The following is a 23,032-nucleotide window of genomic DNA, read 5'->3' on the forward strand; positions in this document are numbered from 1 at the left end:
CTGTATAATATGTATGTAGTGAGCTCCCTCTGGTGATGACTGTATAATCTGTATGTAGTGAGCTCCCTCTAGTGGTGACTGTATAATATGTATGCAGTGAGCTCCCTCTAGTGGTGGCTGTATAATCTGTATGTAGTGAGCTCCCTCTAGTGGTGGCTGTATAATCTGTATGTAGTGAGTTCCCTCTAGTGGTGGCTGTATAATCTGTATGTAGTGAGCTCCCCCTAGTGGTGGCTGTATAATCTGTATGTAGTGAGCTCCCTCTAGTGGTGGCTGTATAATCTGTATGCAGTGAGCTCCCTCTGGTGATGACTGTATAATCTGTATGTAGTAAGCTCCCTCTAGTGGTGACTGTATAATATGTATGCAGTGAGCTCCCTCTAGTGGTGGCTGTATAATCTGTATGTAGTGAGCTCCCTCTAGTGGTGGCTGTATAATCTGTATGTAGTGAGCTCCCTCTAGTGGTGACTGTATAATATGTATGTAGAGAGCTCCTTCTAGTGGTGACTGTATAATCTGTATGTAGAGAGCTCCCTCTAGTGGTGACTGTATAATCTGTATGTAGTGTGCACCCTCTAGTGGTGTCTGTATAATCTGTATGTAGTAAGCTCCCTTTACTGGTGGCTGTATAATCTGTATGTAGTGAGCTCCCCCTAGTGGTGGCTGTATAATCTGTATGTAGTGAGCTCCCTCTAGTGGTGACTGTATAATCTGTATGTAGTGAGCTCCCTCTAGTGGTGGCTGTATAATCTGTATGTAGAGAGCTCCCTCTAGTGGTGGCTGTATAACCTGTATGTAGTGAGCTTCCTCTAGTGGTGGCTGTATAATCTGTATGTAGTGAGCTCCCTCTAGTGGTGACTGTATAATCTGTATGTAGTGAGCTCCCTCTAGTGGTGGCTGTATAATCTGTATGTAGTGAGCTCCCCCTAGTGGTGACTGTATAATCGGTATGTAGTGAGCTCCCTCTAGTGGCGGCTGTATAATCTGTATGTAGAGAGCTCCCTCTAGTGGTGACTGTATAATCTGTATGTAGTGAGCTCCCTCTAGTGGTGGCTGTATAATCTGTATGTAGTGAGCTCCCTCTAGTGGTGGCTGTATAATCTGTATGTAGTGAGCTCCCTCTAGTGGTGGCTGTATAATCTGTATGCAGTGAGCTCCCTCTAGTGGTGACTGTATAATCTGTATGTAGTGAGCTCCCTCTAGTGGTGGCTGTATAATCTGTATGTAGTGAGCTCCCTCTAGTGGTGGCTGTATAATCTGTATGTAGTGAGCTCCCTCTAGTGGTGGCTGTATAATCTGTATGTAGTGAGCTCCCTCTAGTGGTGGCTGTATAATCTGTATGTAGTGAGCTCCCTCTAGTGGTGGCTGTATAATCTGTATGCAGTGAGCTCCCTCTAGTGGTGGCTGTATAATCTGTATGTAGTGAGCTCCCTCTAGTGGTGGTTGTATAATCTGTATGTAGTGAACTCCCCCTAGTGGTGGCTGTATAATCTGTATGTAGTGAACTCCCCCTAGTGGTGGCTGTATAATCTGTATGTAGTGAACTCCCCCTAGTGGTGGCTGTATAATCTGTATGTAGTGAGCTCCCCCTAGTGGTGGCTGTATAATCTGTATGCAGTGAGCTCCCTCTAGTGGTGGCTGTATACTCTGTATGTAGTGAGCTCCCCCTAGTGGTGGCTGTATAATCTGTATGTAGTGAGCTCCCTCTAGTGGTGGTTGTATAATCTGTATGTAGTGAGCTCCCTCTAGTGGTGGCTGTATAATCTGTATGTAGTGAGCTCCCTCTAGTGGTGGCTGTATAATCTGTATGCAGTGAGCTCCCTCTAGTGGTGACTGTATAATCTGTATGTAGTGAGCTCCCTCTAGTGGTGGCTGTATAATCTGTATGTAGTGAGCTCCCTCTAGTGGTGGCTGTATAATCTGTATGTAGTGAGCTCCCTCTAGTGGTGGCTGTATAATCTGTATGTAGTGAGCTCCCTCTAGTGGTGGCTGTATAATCTGTATGTAGTGAGCTCCCTCTAGTGGTGGCTGTATAATCTGTATGCAGTGAGCTCCCTCTAGTGGTGGCTGTATAATCTGTATGTAGTGAGCTCCCTCTAGTGGTGGTTGTATAATCTGTATGTAGTGAACTCCCCCTAGTGGTGGCTGTATAATCTGTATGTAGTGAACTCCCCCTAGTGGTGGCTGTATAATCTGTATGTAGTGAACTCCCCCTAGTGGTGGCTGTATAATCTGTATGTAGTGAGCTCCCCCTAGTGGTGGCTGTATAATCTGTATGCAGTGAGCTCCCTCTAGTGGTGGCTGTATACTCTGTATGTAGTGAGCTCCCCCTAGTGGTGGCTGTATAATCTGTATGTAGTGAGCTCCCTCTAGTGGTGGTTGTATAATCTGTATGTAGTGAGCTCCCTCTAGTGGTGGCTGTATAATCTGTATGTAGTGAGCTCCCTCTAGTGGTGACTGTATAATCTGTATGTAATGAGCTCCCTCTAGTGGTGGCTGTATAATCTGTATGTAATGAGCTCCCTCTAGTGGTGGATGTATAATCTGTATGTAGTGAGCTCCCTCTAGTGGTGACTGTATAATCTGTATGTAGTGAGCTCCCTCTAGTGGTGACTTTAGTAGTTTGAATATTTTCTGTGTTGATGCAGAGGATTTGGAGCTCTGTATCGGAGACTATTGTTCTTTCCGGTTTTACTGTGTTGTTACTTTTTCATTGTCATGGGACGATGTCTTGTATATCATGATATGTAAATGACATCATGACAGTTTGCTCTTGCTCAGAGTGAATGCTGACAGTGGGTCATAACCAGATATTTTTAGAATGTGTAGGTCGGCGTGCGATGCCATACTGACCCCCATCTCTGTGTCTTCCAGGTACTTACCAAGGTCAGTGGGCGGCAGGAATACGCCAGGGCTATGGAGTGCGCCAGAGCGTCCCATATGGAATGGCTGCCGTTATCCGCTCCCCCCTTCGGACCTCTATAAACTCCCTCCGCAGCGAGCACACCAACGGGACGGCGATGCATCCGGATGCCTCCTGCGGGGTGGCGGGCAGCCCGGCTGTCTCTCGAGGGGGGTTTGTGTTGATGGCCCACAGTGACGCTGAGATGTTAAAGAACAAGAAGAAGGGAATCTTCAGGAGGTCCATCCTCAGTGGCCTGAAGCTGCGCAAGTCCGAATCAAAGAGCTCCCTCGCCAGCCAGCGGAGCAAACAGAGCTCGTTCCGCAGTGAAGCCGGCATGAGCACCGTGAGCTCCACCGCAAGCGACATCAACTCCACCATCAGCCTGGGCGAGGGCGAGACGGAGCTCTCGGTCATCGAGGATGACATCGACGCCACCACCACCGAGGTCTACATGGGGGAATGGAAGCACGACAAGCGCTCGGGTTTTGGCGTAAGTCAGCGCTCGGACGGTCTGAAGTACGAGGGGGAGTGGGCCAATAATAAGAGGCACGGGTACGGATGCATGACTTTTCCTGATGGGACGAAGGAGGAAGGGAAATACAAGCAAAATGTCCTGGTGAGCGGCAAGAGGAAGAACCTGATCCCTCTCAGAGCCAGCAAGATCCGGGAGAAGGTGGACCGGGCCGTGGAGCAAGCCGAGAGGGCCAGTAACATTGCCAAGCAGAAAGCCGAGATCGCAGCCTCCAGGTGAGGACGGGGCGACCTGGGAGCGGGATTTGTGGGCGTAGAGGGGTCGTTGGGCTCCCCCTCCTGACCGCAGATAATGGTCTCTTATTACAGTAAAATAATAAATGCGGGTAATGAAGGCAGCCATATCTGCAGATGAGCGAGACGAAACCTGCCGTCCACACCCCTCCCGGATGCAGGCCCCCTGCCCCCTCCCGGATGCAGGCCCCCGGCCCCCTCCCGGGTGCAGGCCCCCGGCCCCCTCCCGGGTGCAGGCCCCCGGCCCCCTCCCGGGTGCAGGCCCCCGGCCCCCTCCCGGGTGCAGGCCCCCGGCCCCCTCCCGGGTGCAGGCCCCCGGCCCCCTCCCGGGTGCAGGCCCCCGGCCCCCTCCCGGGTGCAGGCCCCCGGCCCCCTCCCGTGTGCAGGCCCCCGGCCCCCTCCCGTGTGCAGGCCCCCGGCCCCCTCCCGTGTGCAGGCCCCCGGCCCCCTCCCGGGTGCAGGCCCCCGGCCCCCTCCCGGGTGCAGGCCCCCGGCCCCCTCCCGGGTGCAGGCCCCCGGCCCCCTCCCGGGTGCAGTCCCCCGGCCCCCTCCCGGGTGCAGTCCCCCGGCCCCCTCCCGGGTGCAGTCCCCCGGCCCCCTCCCGGGTGCAGTCCCCCGGCCCCCTCCCGGGTGCAGTCCCCCGGCCCCCTCCCGGGTGCAGTCCCCCCCGGCCTCGCTATACGCCAGGGGTATCACCGGGCAGAGTGTGAAGCTTGTGACATGTTCTTCATGTATTTGTGTGGATGAGATCGTTATCATGGCTGCCATATGTATACGCCATAGGTAAAGACGTAGCTATAGGGCAGTTTTGGCGAACCTATGGCACGGGTGCCAGAGGCGGCACTCAGAGCCCTCTCTGTGGGCACCCACACCATGGAAAAAGTCTAAGGTGGACCAATATGCCTTAGACATTTCCTGCCATTCATCAGTGCAGGGCGCACTATGGACAGCACAGGCAGCGCATTGGAATGCAGGCAGGATATTATAGCTAAATGATAAAGTACATGGAAGATATACTATATTGGACTGTTGTATTCAGGGTAAATTGCCGTGTTGGCACTTTACGATAAATAAGTGGGTTTTGGGTTACAGTTTGGGCATTCGGTCTTAAAAAGGTTCACCATCACTGCTATAGGGGGTACAGGGGCAGCAGGCCTAAATCCTTGGGGCCCAATATCCCTTCCTACCAGTATGATAAATGACACGTGGTAAGTCGGGGGCCCTGGTACAGATTTTGCATCGGGGCCCAGGAGTTGGATGTTGGGTTCCTTTTACATGGGCAGACTGACGCCACATGCTCATTGGCGCTATGCGGCAATCGTCTTGAGGATGGCGATGAATGATCATTATTACGATCATTCATCCACAATGCAGTTTGCATATTGTTGGGGCAGATCCGTTTAAATTGGGAGAGGTGCCGCAAAACATGCAATCGCCCAACAAACGACCATTTGCATCTCCGTTATATGCAGCAATGCTCATTGGCATGTGGGAAAGGGCCCTTCTACATTATATACGTGCATGGCCTGTTCCGGTTGGGTATGCCGCCGCAGTTGTGACCTGACGTTTAGCCTCCTGCCGCGTCCTTCTGCTTGCTGCGTCCTGTTACGGACATGTCGGCCGCCCCCACACCTGACTGCAGACGGGGAATTCCTCCACTTGACCCAGTTCCCCTCCTCCTAATCCATTACAGCATTATTCTGTGCTGCCAGGCGTCTGCCCTCCGGAATCACCTTGCTGCAGAGTCAGGGTGGCATCCTCCGCAATCCCCTCGCCGTGCCGCCCACCGGTGTTACAGAAGAGGCAGGATGAGTGGTCAGATAGCCCGGCCTAGGGTCCGCGCCACCTCTGATTTCTGACCAGTCACACCAGTATCAGTCTATACTGGTGTGTGGAAACAGAAAATCTATCGCACTATCACTCTCATCATCAGATCGCCTACATAGGTTTCATTTTGCTCAGATGCAAAAGGATGGGGTCTGTTTTATATTTAAAGATTGGTTTTATCCTATTGAAATGTCCCTGTGTGTTCATCTCACAGCTGAGGGTGTGTTACAGTGTATCCAATCCTCTGAGATGAACGGCCTGGACTCCAAGCTGTTACATTGTAGTGAACTATGACAACAGGAGAAAGATTTGTATATAAAAGATTGTCTAGACTAAAAACATTGTAACAAACCCTCAGCTTTGAGTAGCATTAGGCTAGAAGGGGTTTTCACACTGTACGGCCTGAACCGTCTCCATATATTATGAATTGCATGTGTTCCTCCACTTCTGAGAAGTACTCATTGCCGCGTATGTTGGCAATTGTGATTAGTGACTCAACCTCAGGTGCATTGTCTGTTGGAATCTAAGGTAGTCGGAAATCCAGCTCCGGTCCTATCACCGGCTCAGGCCATTGCTTTACACTACAGCTCTGCATTCACTCACAGCTATGACCAAGAATTCCATCCTATCTGTATAGTTTGCTGGGGTCTGTGAAATTGGACTCTTGTTCTCCCAGAGGCTCATACTGATAATTTATCCTCCATGCTTTATACTGCGGCTCTGCCTGCTTAGATTAGCTTCTGATTATAGACACAATCTCTATAAGAAGTCAGCGCGCAGAGAGAGGATCATTATTTTATACGCAGGGCAACATAAGCATTAATATTGTGCCATCCACAGATCCCCCTCCCCATAACAGCCCTGGCCCCGCCGCTCACAGCAGTATTCTTTAACCGGCAGTAACTTTTACTTTAAATCATTATCGATAACGTAGATTTAATCGCTGCAGCCCTATAACTACTATAATACTGCCTTCTATGTATAAGAATATAACTACTATAATACTGCCTTCTATGTATAAGAATATAACTACTATAATACTGCTCCTATGTACAAGAATATAACTACTATAATACTGCTCCTATGTACAAGAATATAACTACTATAATACTGCCTTCTATGTATAAGAATATAACTACTATAATACTGCTCGTATGTACAAGAATATAACTACTATAATACTGCTCCTATGTACAAGAATATAACTACTATAATACTGCCTCCTATGTACAAGAATATAACTACTATAATACTGCTCCTATGTACAAGAATATAACTGCTATAATACTGCTCCTATGTACAAGAATATAACTACTATAATACTGCTCCTATGTACAAGAATATAACTACTATAATACTGCCTCCTATGTACAAGAATATAACTACTATAATACTGCTCCTATATACAAGAATATAACTACTATAATACTGCTCCTATGTACAAGAATATAACTACTATAATACTGCTCCTATGTACAAGAATATAACTACTATAATACTGCTCCTATGTACAAGAATATAACTACTATAATACTGCCCCCTATGTACAAGAATATAACTACTATAATACTGCCTCCTATGTACAAGAATATAACTACTATAATACTGCCTCCTATGTACAAGAATATAACTACTATAATACTGCTCCTATGTACAAGAATATAACTACTATAATACTGCTCCTATGTACAAGAATATAACTACTATAATACTCCTCCTATGTACAAGAATATAACTACTATAATACTGCTCCTATGTACAAGAATATAACTACTATAATACTGCTCCTATGTACAAGAATATAACTACTATAATACTCCTCCTATGTACAGGAATATAACTACTATAATACTGCTCCTATGTACAAGAATATAACTACTATAATACTGCTCCTATGTACAAGAATATAACTACTATAATACTGCTCCTATGTACAAGAATATAACTACTATAATACTGCCTCCTATGTACAAGAATATAACTACTATAATACTGCTCCTATGTACAAGAATATAACTACTATAATACTGCCTCCTATGTACAAGAATATAACTACTATAATACTGCTCCTATATACAAGAATATAACTACTATAATACTGCTCCTATGTACAAGAATATAACTACTATAATACTGCCTCCTATGTACAAGAATATAACTACTATAATACTGCTCCTATGTACAAGAGTATAACTACTATAATACTGCTCCTATGTACAAGAATATAACTACTATAATACTGCATCCTATGTACAAGAATATAACTACTATAATACTGCCTCCTATGTACAGGAATATAACTACTATAATACTGCTCCTATGTACAGGGATATAACTACTATAATACTGCTCCTATGTACAAGAATATAACTACTATAATACTGCCTCCTATGTACAAGAATATAACTACTATAATATTGCTCCTATGTACAAGAATATAACTACTATAATACTGCTCCTATGTACAGGGATATAACTACTATAATACTGCTCCTATGTACAAGAATATAACTACTATAATACTGCCTCATTCACACTGACCTGTTCCCTCCTGTATTGCAGTGCCCCGTTTTCTGTACGATTTCACTATATTGTGGTGACGTTATGTAGCGGTTTACAGTTTGATGTTGCGGTGATTGTCTCTTTCATTATCCGTGTTAGTTTCGGGGGGTGAATGGCTCGGGTTTGCTGCTCCTGCACGGTCTGTATTCTGCTATACGCCGGATGCACATATTACAGGCCGGGGAGTTCCCACACAGGGGGGCAAACGAGGCTTTTGTGTGTCCTGTTATACTGCAGGGGGCGCTCCTCTCTTCTAGCCCCCGTCAGATATTTGCTACTTCCAGGGGCCGAGACCCGTACACATCAGATACATTTATACTGATCTGTTTTGCTAGGAGATAAGTGGCGCCATATGTTCTTACTAGCTGCTTCTCTCTTGACATAACCTGGACAGTTGGCCATTTCTGGGTCAGGGGAGAGGCCGCCCAGCACCCGAAGAGTGCGTTTAGTTATGAGTAAATTAAAGGAGAACTCCTCCCGGGCATGGACTGTAACTTGCAGGCTGGAGCGAGATGTTGGGAGTAGTAGTGCAATCCTCCTAGTTGCCGCTGATCCATCCCGCCGTCTGATTTGTGGAGTTCCTCCATAGTTTGGTTAATTTGGAGCTAATCACAAAACGTCAAGAGCCCATCGCTTCTAGAGAAGTGGCGACTCTGCAGCGATCGGACAGACCCTCTCCTGCCTGCAAAGAAGATCATAGGTGTTCATGCTGGGACCTGTAGTTCCACAGCCGCAAAGGTCTAGAAATGTGCTGAATTTGCAGCAGGGGGTGGGGGAGGCCTGCTTTATAAAGGAGACGGGTGCTGTCCAGATGGCAACTATCTACAGGAACGAGTGATGTGATGAGGCAGAGTGAGAGTCATTGTGGCCCCGGCAATCGGAGAGCATGGAGCCCCGGAGTGACACATGTAAGGGTGTGATAGTGATCCTGCTACCACAAGATCAGCACACTGCTATCCTGAAATCCTCTGTACTGCTGGGAGGACCCTGCTCCGACCATTATGTAACTCTCATCCTGGGACCTCCACAAGATCAGCACACTCCTCTCCTGAAATCCTTTGTGCTGCTGGGAGGATCCTGCTCCGACCACTATGTATTTCTCATCCTGTGACCTCCACAAGATCAGCACACTCCTCTCCTGAAATCCTCTGTGCTGCTGGGAGGACCCTTCTTCTTCCACTATGTATCTCTCATCCTGTGACCTCCACAAGATCAGCACACTCCTCTCCTGAAATCCTTTGTGCTGCTGGGATCCTGCTTCTTCCACTATGTAACTCTCATCCTGTGACCTCCACAGGATCAGCGCACTCCTCTCCTGAAATCCTCTGTGCTGCTGGGGCCGTGCTCCTTCCACTATGTAACTCTCATCCTGTGACCTCCACAAGATCAGTGCACTCCTCTCCTGAAATCCTCTGTGCTGCTGGGGATCCTGCTCCTTCCACTATGTAACTCTCATGCTGTGACCTCCACAAGATCAGCGCACTCCTCTCCTGAAATCCTCTGTGCTGCTGGGGACCCTGCTCCTTCCACTATGTAACTCTCATCCTGTGACCTCCACAAGATCAGCGCACTCCTCTCCTGAAATCCTCTGTGCTGCTGGGGACCCTGCTCCTTCCACTATGTAACTCTCATCCTGTGACCTCCACAAGAGCATCACACTGCTCTCCTGACATCCTCTGTGCTGCTGGGAGGACCCTGCTCCTTCCACTATGTAACTCTTATCCTGTGAGTGTGACCTCCACAAGATCAGCGCACTGCTCTCCTGAAATCCTCTGTGCTGCTGGGGGCCCTGCGCCTTCCACTATGTAACTCTCACCCTGTGACCTCCACAAGATCAGCACACTCCTCTTCTGAAATCCTCTGTGCTGCTTGGGGTACCTGACTGTATAGTTCTCCATGTATGTAACCTAACACAAGGTCATCAGAAATCCTGTGTTTCTGAACTGGTGATGTCACTATTATAATGTAATGGTCAGCCTGTTCTCCTGAAATACTCTGTGCTGCTTGGGGTACCTGACTGTATAGTTCTCCATGTATGTAACCTAACACAAGGTCATCAGAAATCCTGTGTTTCTGAGCTGGTGATGTCACTATTATAATGTAATGGTCAGCCTGTTCTCCTGAAATACTCTGTGCTGCTGCAGCTGATGTTTTATCAGTTATCTCTCAGAGCTGACCGGTTATTTTACGTGTGATCTGAAATATATTGATTGAACGGGGAAGGTGTAGATGGGCAGCGTGGAGGGGCTTAATCTGGGTCAGTGACCCCAGAGCTATCGACCTGAAGACCCCCCTGACGACCGTCAGCCTCGCCCTGATAGAAAGCGCCACCGCCTGGGTAGGAAAATAAATGGGGTCAACAGGCACCACAGGTCTCAGCATATCAGCCTTGTGTCCCCACATTAGCAGTAGGAAGGGTTTGTTTCACCTTACAGGTGGTCTTAGAGCATTCGGGCCCCTGTTAGTGAAGGTCGTGGGCCCCCTCCATAGGTCTAGATAATATATCGCTATGTGACTGGGCACATTTAGTGTTTAGAAGTCTGGAAAAGCTGGGTGTCATGGCAGTGTTATCATTTTTATATGAATGCAGCTTTCCCTACGTGAACAGAATTTCTATCTTTGTTCATCCTAATATATATGGAATAGAATTCCATAACTGCAGGGAAGACTGACACGCACTGGTAGAGCTGTGGGTGAGAGGGCCATATGTGGAACGTGATGTCGGCTTGAATAATGTCCGGATAGAGAGAAGACGTTCGAGGCTGGATCATGGGTTACCGCCTGGTGACCCCGCGACCTCCCGGCAGTGACACTCGCCGCTCACCCACTTACCGGATAAGAGTCGACCTCCTCTCAGCTGAGGCATCACTCGGCACAGTCAGGCGTCCATGACACGTCCCAGGAGTCACATTCTTCATGTCATCGCCTCCCGATGTCTTCTACATGCCTTGTCCTATTACTATGAATCATGTTGTGATGTCATCACTTACAGTGTGTGACATGTGGTGTCATCGCTGTGCTGCACACTAAGAGTTAAAATCTAACTGAGGTTTTTCCGTGATTGATAATTTGCATATAATTTACATTAAAATTGTTTTCTTACCTATAGAATATCAAGGTCACTACACGTATAACACAACACCTCCTCTACCGCACGGACAATGCTGTAGGACATCGTGTAAGGGGGAGGAAAGTGATTGAGAAGCGTTCTAGTAGAAAGGAGGGTGGACGGGCGAGAGTGGATGGGCGTTCTGGTGGACGGAGGAGAGTGGATGGGCGTTCTGGTGGACGGAGGAGAGTGGACGGGCGTTCTAGTAGAAAGGAGGGTGGATGGGCGTTCTGGTGGACGGAGGAGAGTGGACGGGCGTTCTGGTGGACGGAGGAGAGTGGACGGGCGTTCTGGTGGACGGAGGAGAGTGGATGGGCGTTCTGGTGGACGGGCGAGAGTGGATGGGCGTTCTGGTGGACGGAGGAGAGTGGACGGGCGTTCTAGTAGAAAGGAGGGTGGATGGGCGTTCTGGTGGACGGAGGAGAGTGGATGGGCGTTCTGGTGGACGGAGGAGAGTGGACGGGCGTTCTGGTGGACGGAGGAGAGTGGACGGGCGTTCTGGTGGACGGAGGAGGGTGGACGGGCGTTCTGGTGGACGGAGGAGAGTGGACGGGCGTTCTGGTGGACGGAGGAGAGTGGACGGGCGTTCTGGTGGACGGAGGAGAGTGGACGGGCGTTCTGGTGGACGGAGGAGAGTGGACGGAGGAGAGTGGACGGGCGTTCTAGTAGATAGGAGAGTGAACGGGCGTTCTGTTGGATGGAGGAGGGTGGACGGGCATTCTAGTAGATAGGAGAGTGGACGGGCGTTCTGTTGGATGGAGGAGAGTGGACGGGCGTTCTGGTGGACGGAGGAGAGTGGACGGGCGTTCTGTTGGATGGAGGAGGGTGGACGGGCGTTCTAGTAGATAGGAGAGTGGACGGGCGTTCTGTTGGATGGAGGAGAGTGGACGGGCGTTCTAGTAGATAGGAGAGTGGATGGGCGTTCTGTTGGATGGAGGAGAGTGGACGGGCGTTCTAGTAGATAGGAGAGTGGATGGGCGTTCTGTTGGATGGAGGAGAGTGGACGGGCGTTCTAGTAGATAGGAGAGTGGATGGGCGTTCTGTTGGATGGAGGAGAGTGGACGGGCGTTCTAGTAGATAGGAGAGTGGATGGGCGTTCTAGTAGATAGGAGAGTGGACGGGCGTTCTGGTGGACGGAGGAGAGTGGACGGGCGTTCTAGTAGATAGGAGAGTGGACGGGCGTTCTAGTAGATAGGAGAGTGGACGGGCGTTCTGGTGGACGGAGGAGAGTGGACGGGCGTTCTAGTAGATAGGAGAGTGGACGGGCGTTCTGGTGGACGGAGGAGGGTGGACGGGCGTTCTGTTGGATGGAGGAGAGTGGACGGGCGTTCTGGTGGACGGAGGAGAGTGGACGGGCGTTCTGGTGGACGGAGGAGGGTGGACGGGCGTTCTGGTGGACGGAGGAGGGTGGACGGGCGTTCTGTTGGATGGAGGAGAGTGGACGGGCGTTCTGGTGGACGGAGGAGAGTGGACGGGCGTTCTGGTGGACGGAGGAGAGTGGACGGGCGTTCTGGTGGACGGAGGAGAGTGGACGGGCGTTCTGGTGGACGGAGGAGGGTGGACGGGCGTTCTGGTGGACGGAGGAGGGTGGGCGGGCGTTCTGGTGGACGGAGGAGAGTGGACGGGCGTTCTGGTGGACGGAGGAGAGTGGGCGGGCGTTCTGGTGGACGGAGGAGGGTGGGCGGGCGTTCTGGTGGACTGAGGAGAGTGGGCGGGCGGGCGTTCTGGTGGACGGAGGAGGGTGGGCGGGCGTTCTGGTGGACGGAGGAGAGTGGGCGGGCGTTCTGGTGGACGGGCGTTCTGGTGGACGATCTTAATTTGCAGAATAATCCGATTCAGCGAGATGCTCTCAGCTATTCTGTGTATTCAGTCGATCAGGTTTAGGGCTCATTCACACGACTGGATTTTCCTGTTCTTGTCCGTGTTGTGGATGAGAATGGTCCTGTTGATGAGACGCACATGGAAGCTGTCCGTATTCTGAGGACCGAAATCTGGACATGGCCATGGGCATGAGACCTAAAACTAAATCCGAAACGCGTTCTATAAAGGCCTCAGTGCGGTTCATTTACTGCACCATCTGAACAGACTCTTAGTGGAACCTTCCCTGTGCTGTAATTGATTAGGTCCAAAGCTGGAGGCGACGACGTAAGATTCCGGGAGAAAGTGAGCAGATGGCCGTCTCCATTCCCAGAAAAGAGGTGGGAGGAGATGACGGGCGCTGAGCGGGAGTCATGCAGCTTGTCGCATTCTGTACATGGACCTCGTGTGCACTCTACAGGTGGGAAGAAGAGGCCGCCGCAGGTGGAGACGCCCAAATTGCGCTGCATTAGAACCCGCTGGAGGGCTCCATATTAGGATAGAGCAGCGGCTGCCCTCATTGGTTGCTGCAGTCGTCAGATTAGACACCGCACCAGTATTGATCCCACATGGCTTATTACTCCGTCTTCTTCACCTTCTGCGTTTTTCTAGTGGGAATTATATCATGGCAGATCCTTGTACGAGAGTGTCTTAGTAGAAAGCAGATGCAGCAGAGCTCAGTGTGTAATGAGAGCAGCATGTATTCATAGGGCGGCGCACAAAAAGAGCAGGGAACCGACACAACCAGCTCTGCTACATCTGTCAACCTGTATCAGAGTGCATCAGTAGGTTTATTTGTAACATAAGAAATGGAGAGAGCGCAAGAAAAGAGAGCAAAATAGAAGGGAAGAGAGAGATAAATGGAGGAAAAGAGAGAGGGGCACGTCTACATCCCCCTGTATTAGAACTAATGAGCCTCACAGAAACCACCAACCTGGGAAGAGCTTCAGTGCACCATTACCCTGCACCCCGAGTGTCGGCGTCGTAATCCTGTACCCCGAGTGTCGGCGTCATTACCCTGCACCCCGAGTGTCGGCGTCATTACCCTGCACCCCGAGTGTCGGCGTCCTTATCCTGCACCCCGAGTGTCGGCGTCATTACCCTGCACCCCGAGTGTCGGCGTCATTACCCTGCACCCCGAGTGTCGGCGTCATTACCCTGCACCCCGAGTGTCGGCGTCATTACCCTGCACCCCGAGTGTCGGTGTCCTTATCCTGCACCCCGAGTGTCGGCGTCATAATCCTGCACCCCGAGTGTCGGCGTCATTACCCTGCACCCCGAGTGTCGGCGTCATTACCCTGTACCCCGAGTGTTGGCGTCATAATCCTGTACCCCGAGTGTCGGCGTCCTAATCCTGTACCCCAGGTGTCGGCCTCATTACCCTGCACCCCGAGTGTCGGCGTCATTACCCTGCACCCCGAGTGTCAGCGTCATTATCCTGTACCCCGAGTGTCGGCGTCATAATCCTGTACCCCGAGTGTCGGCGTCATTACCCTGCACCCCGAGTGTCGGCGTCATTACCCTGCACCCCGAGTGTCGGCGTCCTTATCCTGCACCCCGAGTGTCGGCGTCATTACCCTGCACCCCGAGTGTCGGCGTCATTACCCTGCACCCCGAGTGTCAGCGTCATTACCCTGCACCCCGAGTGTCAGCGTCATTATCCTGCACCCCGAGTGTCGGCGTCCTTATCCTGCACCCCGAGTGTCGGCGTCATTACCCTGCACCCCGAGTGTCGGCGTCATTACCCTGCACCCCGAGTGTCAGCGTCATTACCCTGCACCCCGAGTGTCAGCGTCATTATCCTGTACCCCGAGTGTCGGTGTCCTTATCCTGCACCCCGAGTGTCGGCGTCATTACCCTGCACCCCGAGTGTCGGCGTCCTTATCCTGCACCCCGAGTGTCAGTGTCCTTATCCTGTACCCCGAGTGTCAGTGTCCTTATCCTGTACCCCGAGTGTCAGTGTCCTTATCCTGTACCCCGAGTGTCAGTGTGGTGGATTTTATAGGCTTTACCTTTAATGGGTTCGCCCTCCCTTCCATGCAGCAGGACTGATGATAATCATGGAACATCACTCCCATCATGGAGATTATTGCTGCTGAGAGTTATCAGTTACATTCCTGAAAGATAAGCCCTTGCATCCACCAGGTGTCGGGTTGTCAGATGCGTCCTGCGCGCCATGCGCTGGACGTGCCTCGGGTTACACAGGGAAGCGCGTTGGCTTAGACAGGCTAACAGCTTAATTGCTGCCTTTCAGCGCGCAGAGCGTCTGCGGGAAAAAGCCCTTAATCTGTGCGTGCAGCGTTATCTGATGAGCTGCTGTGGAGCGGAGATGATCCTGATGGGGAAGGCGGAAGAACTGAGCAGGGGGCCGCAGGCCGGGGAAATAAGGGGGCCGCGCCTTGTGTTACCCCTGTCTCTGCTGACGTCACCCTGCACTTGGCTGCCTTCCCCCGTGCAGCGCCTCATTTGTCCATGGTTGTGTCTGGTACTACAGCTCCGCTCCATTAAAGGGAATGAGGCTGAAGTGCAGTACCTCACATCACCTGTGGACAGCTGCGGCACTCTTCCTGCAAAACAAGTTTCCTAACCATAGCGTCTCGGACCCCGATGACCAGGGCAGATCTATACAATCAAAGCTCAACCAGTAGGTGACATTGCACCCAAGGCACCAGTGAGGTAGGTGGGCATCGCTGCCCGTCCCCGGCCGTGCTGATTGGCTGACCAGATCTGAGAAGGGGAGGAACATGTTCCTGGTTACTTGACAGGCATCATAATGAAAAGTGACAACCACTGCTTTGAGGTATAAAGCAGGACACCGAGGTTGTCACTTCCCTTCCCCCACAAGGCATTTAAGGCGGTATATACCTCCTACACTGCTGAATGCGGAGATCCTTCCATATTTAGTAATATAGGTGGGGGAGGGGTGAATTACGGCAGACGCTCGTTAGGTCAGGTGCTCATTACTCGTATTATTATGCGCGTCTCCCCCGGTCGCTGCAGTTAATAAGGATGTGGTTGATTAGGGGCAGGTGGTCACTGTAGGTGGAGGGCTGCAGTGGCATAAGGCGCGTGGCACGGCTGGAGCTGGCGTAGGTTTCTCTCCCAGCGATGCCAGATTTCCCAGTCTGCAGGAGGAGCCGGCTGTCTGCAGCGGACATTAATAATTCAGACACAACTTGCGCTCTGGTGGAAGCGCGCGATGGCTGATACACCCCCCAGAGACTCCCGTGCAGGAAAGACGTGTAGATTCCACATTATGCATAGGGGGTGGAGAACCACAAGTCCCAGCGTGCCGCCAATGACAGGGTTTGCTGGGACTTGAAGCAGCGCCACACCCGCCCATGGGTTGTGTCTGGTATTGCAGCTCAGCTTCATGGAAGTGAATGGTGCAGAGCTGCAATACCACACACAACCTGTAGACAGGGGGTGGCGCTGTTTTCAGAGGTCAGCAGCCATGTTTTTCTAATCCTAGACAAAACTGCTCGGGAAAACCCCTAGAATTGCCCCTTTTTAGGTCAAGCCTTGTCCCTTTCCTGGACCCACTCACTGGACAGTCCCTGAAAAATGGAACTGTTGGAAGGTGTAAGACCCCTGCTCACATCAGACTATCGGCTAGCCGCGCCTGGTGACCGCAGCAGTAGATGCGCACAGCCCCGCACACTCGCTGCCTTTGTGTGGATTTCTGTGCAGCGGATGGAGATCTGGTGACAGCTGCGCAATGCCAGGCGGCGGCTGCACAGGCGCATGCAGGTTGTGGTGTATTAAGAATAAAAAGGGATAAAAAACTTGGAAATGGCGGGATCGTGTCTTCTGCGCTTTGGGGGAGGGGGGTTACTTTGCTTCCATTGAAACTATTGATTTAGTTTTTTAAGGACACAATGTATGTAAATTGTGCAACAATGTAACAGTTATGTAGATAAGCTGTGACTGCACAGGACGCGGCATCCGTTGCTCTTGAATCGTCGCGCTTCTCTGCATTTATGAATTACGTAGACAAGCGGTTCTGGTTGCGCACTGTGGAAGGGGCTGCCGTTCCGCTCTGACCGCTTGAGTCGCCGTTTCACCTGTTGCTTTCTGTGTTTTTCCGGTCAGGACGTCACATTCCAGGGTGAAGGCTGATGCAGCTGCCGCAGCGGCTCTCAAGGCGCAGGAGGAAGCGCAGATCGCCAGGATTGCTGCCAAAGAGTTCTCTCCATCCTTCCAGCACCGGCAAAATGGTGAGTACCGGAACCCCCACAGCGCTGGCGGCCGGGCCCGCGATTAGTCACTTACCTTCAGGATCCTCGTTCTCGGTACGCAGCCAATCTGTCACTTACATAGCTCCACCCACTTCTATAACGTAGAACCCCAGCCTCCTGGTTCTGATCTCCGCAGCGCCCCCTGTGGGTCACATGAGGACCTGATCCGTCCTGTGTTATAATATATTCATCAGGTGATCAATACCTGAGATTCGCCCTGTATGACCTCTGACCTCAGGAGGAGAAGGCAAACCTGACCGGTGTGCATTACTTATAGTGGCTGCAGCAGACTGTATCACACAGGATGGGATTAGATACACAGCTCAGCAGACAGTATCACACAGGATAGGATTAGATACACAGCTCAGCAGACAGTATCACACAGGATAGGATTAGATACAGCAGCTCAGCAGGCAGTATCACACAGGACAGGATTAGATACACAGCTCAGCAGACAGTATCACACAGGATAGGATTAGATACACAGCTCAGCAGACCGTATCACACAGGATAGGATTAGATACAGCAGCTCAGCAGACAGTATCACACAGGACAGGATTAGATACACAGCTCAGCAGGCAGTATCACACAGGATAGGATTAGATACAGCAGCTCAGCAGGCAGTATCACACAGGACAGGATTAGATACACAGCTCAGCAGACAGTATCACACAGGATAGGATTAGATACACAGCTCAGCAGACCGTATCACACAGGATAGGATTAGATACAGCAGCTCAGCAGGCAGTATCACACAGGACAGGATTAGATACACAGCTCAGCAGACAGTATCACACAGGATAGGATTAGATACACAGCTCAGCAGACAGTATCACACAGGATGGGATTAGATACACAGCTCAGCAGACAGTATCACACAGGATAGGATTAGATACACAGCTCAGCAGACAGTATCACACAGGATAGGATTAGATGCACAGCTCAGCAGACAGTATCACACAGGATAGGATTAGATACACAGCTCAGCAGACAGTATCACACAGGATAGGATTAGATACACAGCTCAGCAGACTGTATCACACAGGATAGGATTAGATACACAGCTCAGCAGACGGTATCACACAGGATAGGATTAGATACACAGCTCAGCAGACGGTATCACACAGGATAGGATTAGATACACAGCTCAGCAGACGGTATCACACAGGATAGGATTAGATACACAGCTCAGCAGACGGTATCACACAGGATAGGATTAGATACACAGCTCAGCAGACAGTATCACACAGGACAGGATTAGATACACAGCTCAGCAGACAGTATCACACAGGACAGGATTAGATACACAGCTCAGCAGGCAGTATCACACAGGATAGGATTAGATACACAGCTCAGCAGACAGTATCACACAGGATAGGATTAGATACACAGCTCAGCAGACAGTATCACACAGGATAGGATTAGATACACAGCTCAGCAGACAGTATCACACAGGATAGGATTAGATACACAGCTCAACAGACAGTATCACACAGGACAGGATTAGATACACAGCTCAGCAGACAGTATCACACAGGAGAGGATTAGATACACAGCTCAGCAGGCAGTATCACACAGGATAGGATTAGATACACAGCTCAGCAGGCAGTATCACACAGGATAGGATTAGATACACAGCTCAGCAGACAGTATCACACAGGACAGGATTAGATACACAGCTCAGCAGACAGTATCACACAGGATAGGATTAGATACACAGCTCAGCAGGCAGTATCACACAGGATAGGATTAGATACACAGCTCAGCAGACAGTATCACACAGGATAGGATTAGATACACAGCTCAGCAGGCAGTATCACACAGGATAGGATTAGATACACAGCTCAGCAGGCAGTATCACACAGGATAGGATTAGATACACAGCTCAGCTCAGCAGGCAGTATCACACAGGATAGGATTAGATACACAGCTCAGCAGGCAGTATCACACAGGATAGGATTAGATACACAGCTCAGCAGACAGTATCACACAGGGTAGGATTAGATACACAGCTCAGCAGACAGTATCACACAGGATAGGATTAGATACACAGCTCAGCAGACAGTATCACACAGGACAGGATTAGATACACAGCTCAGCAGGCAGTATCACACAGGATAGGATTAGATACACAGCTCAGCAGACAGTATCACACACGGCTCGGATACAGTGGCTCATGGATGCTTTTACTGTCTGTAGACATTTTCCGGGCTCGGAGAGGGATCTGGGAGGTGACATTTATAGAAAGCGTTACGTGCCGCGAATTCTGCGGCTCCTAATTGCCGGCGCTGCAGCAGCTGTGAGGGGGAATTTGTGCTGAACTCCCGGTGCGGTTTGTGAGTGACCCGGTCCCTCCCGAGCGCCGGCAGCTCGGTGTCTAAGAGAAGACGCTGCGTAAGGCTGAGGTAATCCTGATCCTGAAACGATAGGGGGAAGGGGCAGGCGCGCAGGCTATTAGCCGGGAGCTCCCTAGAGTCGGCTTCTTACCACAAGAGCAGCATCCTGCCCCGGCTGCCAGTCACATGACCAGCGCTGTTACCACTTCAGTGTATCGGATACAGTTACCCTCTTACCGCCCCTCGCCTTCACATTAATGAACCCCCCGTGGGGCAGCGCTATAAGTCATGTACGAGGAAGCAATCTGGAGCAACAGATGTCTTATGCTAAGGGCTGTGTTCACACCACATTTTGCATGCACGTTAGATACTCTCATGACATGTCCCAGATGGCTGCATAGACTCCTATAGACCTGAAAGAGATCGCACAGTATACGTTTTTTTTGGGGGGGAGCCTAGGCTCCTATGGATGACATAAGCACTGCTAGGTTTAGACCTATAGGGTGATGTGAATACTGGCCTTCAGCTCAGTGAAAGCTTCTCTTGTATAAATTGTTTCTTTTCATTTTAAAATGTATCAAATAGTAACAATTGCATTTAAAGGGGAACACCACCATATATATCCTGTCTATATTTCAGAGTTTATCAGTCCCGGTTTACTGCGCATCTTACCATTTAGTGACAGCTTTTACATTTTTCTTGCTTGTGACCAGATTTTTCTGATGTTAGGAGTTGTCACAGGTCCGCCCCTGCGGCCATCAATGCCGGGATGCACGTACTGTATACATGATTCTCTAAGGCTATGGCACACGGTGACCGGCACCACCATATGGCTCTGGGTGATACCGTATCCATTACCAACTCATAGTTGTGTACCGTGCGCTCTGTGACTGTAATTGCACCAAGCATCTGTACATAATTCATGAGCTACAGTGTCAGGGCGAGGATCGTGTAACCGAGACGCCAGGAATCTCTGCCATAGCTACTCCGCAGTGATTTCAGGGTGAAGGGCGCATGCTGTGTACGATGGCTTGTCAGAAATAAACTGAGGGGCCCCCAAAGTATTAGTGAGGAGGACTGAGCCCTGAACTGAGGAGCCCCCAGAGTGCCTGTCAGGAGGACTGAGCTCTGAACTGTGGAGCCCCGAGCGTACCTGTCAGGAGGACTGAGCCCTGAACTGAGGAGCCCCCAGAGTGCCTGTCAGGAGGACTGAGCTCTGAACTGTGGAGCCCCGAGTGTACCTGTCAGGAGGACTGAGCCCTGAACTAAGGAGCACCCATTGTGTCTGTCAGGAGGACTGAGCCCAGAACTGAGGAGCCCCCAGAGTACCTGTCAGGAGTAGGACTGAGCCCAGAACTGAGGAGCCCCCAGAGTGCCTGTCAGGAGTAGGACTGAGCCCTGAACTGAAGAGCCCCCAGAGTACCTGTCAGGTGTAGGACTGAGCCCTGAACTGAGGAGCCCCCAGAGTGCCTGTCAGGAGTAGGACTGAGCCCTGAACTGAGGAGCCCCAGAGTGCCTGTCAGGAGTAGGACTGAGCCCTGAACTGGCGAGGCCCCAGAGTGCCTGTCAGGAGTAGGACTGAGCCCAGAACTGAGGAGCCCCCAGAGTGCCTGTCAGGAGTAGGACTGAGCCCTGAACTGAGGAGCCCCCAGAGTACCTGTCAGGAGTAGGACTGAGCCCTGAACTGAGGAGCCCCCAGAGTACCTGTCAGGAGTAGGACTGAGCCCTGAACTGAGGAGCCCCCAGAGAGTGCCTGTCAGGAGGACTGAGCCCTGAACTGAGGAGCCCCAGAGTGCCTGTCAGGAGTAGGACTGAGCCCTGAACTGGCGAGGCCCCAGAGTACCTGTCAGGAGTAGGACTGAGCCCAGAACTGAGGAGCCCCACAGTACCTGTCAGGAGGACTGAGCCCAGAACTGAGGAGCCCCCAGAGTACCTGTCAGGAGGACTGAGCCCAGAACTGAGGAGCCCCCAGAGTACCTGTCAGGAGAAGGACTGAGCCCTGAACTGGCGAGGCCCCAGAGTACCTGTCAGGAGTAGGACTGAGCCCAGAACTGAGGAGCCCCCAGAGTACCTGTCAGGAGTAGGACTGAGCCCTGAACTTAGGAGCCCCCAGAGTACCTGTCAGGAGTAGGACTGAGCCCTGAACTGAGGAGGCCCCAGAGTACCTGTCAGGAGTAGGACTGAGCCCAGAACTGAGGAGCCCCCAGAGTGCCTGTCAGGAGAAGGACTGAGTCCTGTCCACAGAGCTGCCTCTAGTGCAGTTTCGGCCCTATTGACTTCCACTCGGCCTGATGCATAAACGCCTCATCTGATTGGTCGTCTTGGGTAATGTCGCAGTTTTTCACTTGTGTGGATTTTTTTTTTACAAATTATTTCTAACGTTGTGATTTTCTCTTCTCAGGGCTAAAGTGCCAGAGGCCAAAGCACCAGAACTCATGTGATGACATCGAGGTCATCTCAACGGAGACGCCACCACCACAGGACAGCCCAGAACTGTACCGGAAAGGGACAACGCCGTCAGACGTGACACCAGACGACAGCCCCATGAGAAGCCCCCTCTGCAGCCCGCCGTCCACCCCGCCCCCACCGCAGCCAGCACCCAAGTCTAGGAATAAGAGCGCCCACTTTTCTAGACAGTTGTCCGTGGACGAGGACCGGGGAGTGGACATTCAGATGCTGCTGGAGGGACGGGCCGGGGACTATGTGAGGCCCACCAGCTGGGTTGAGGTCGGTGGGAGCAGGGTCGGGATGTCTGCAGGGAGCCCGCTGGGCCCTTGTTCCATCCCTGAAGACCTCATGATGAAGAGCACCGGCCACAAACACGTGGTCTCCAACCACAAGCCAAGAGAGCGGTGGGCCGACTCCCCGACCACCGTCTCGTGGACTTCCCATAGGACCCACAACCACAGTCCTGGCGGGAACAAGCTCCTGGAGGTGGACGAGGAAAAGCTCAGCAACTACGAGATGGAGATGAAGCCGCTGAAGAGGATGGATTCTTATATGCAAGAGATTCACACCCAAAAAAGACATTACAGCAAAGCCGGGCCCCGGAACCCAGTCGAGGGCCACCACCTAGAGGACCGCATGTATGGAGTCCAGAGACTGAGGTCCAAACCTCAGAACAAGGAGAACTTGAGGCCACCAGCCTCCGCCGAGCCCGCCGTGCAGAAACTGGACACCTTGCGGTTTGGAGAGAAAGGGGAGTCGCGACTCCTGAGGCGAGACTTAACCCTTTCCCCGCCACAGAAATCTTTACCTGTTGCACTAGAATCTGACGAGGAGAATACAACGGAGCTCAAACCCACGGTAAGTGGCCCTAGACGTCCTAGTGGGGCCCCCAGAGTTGTGGGGCCCCCACTTGCCTTACTTTGTAGTTGGTAGCGAGACGTTCTCCTGCTGCACTAGGATTACCTGCAGTCCCATGTAAAACCTT

At 51.3% G+C, this 23,032-nt stretch overlaps 1 protein-coding gene across 1 annotated transcript in view; it reads left to right on the forward strand.

The window, feature by feature from the left end:
- JPH3 (junctophilin 3) overlaps window positions 1-23,032 on the forward strand; it is a 55,472-nt gene that overhangs the window by 26,994 nt on the left and 5,446 nt on the right. The window contains exons 2-4 of the mRNA XM_040409874.1: window positions 2,875-3,652; window positions 17,118-17,242; window positions 22,001-22,905. Coding sequence (XP_040265808.1) covers window positions 2,875-3,652; window positions 17,118-17,242; window positions 22,001-22,905 — 1,808 coding nt within the window. The remainder of the gene's footprint in view (window positions 1-2,874; window positions 3,653-17,117; window positions 17,243-22,000; window positions 22,906-23,032) is intronic.

The sequence above is a fragment of the Bufo bufo genome, chromosome 10 (genome assembly GCF_905171765.1).
Source record: "Bufo bufo chromosome 10, aBufBuf1.1, whole genome shotgun sequence".
NCBI lineage: Eukaryota > Metazoa > Chordata > Amphibia > Anura > Bufonidae > Bufo > Bufo bufo.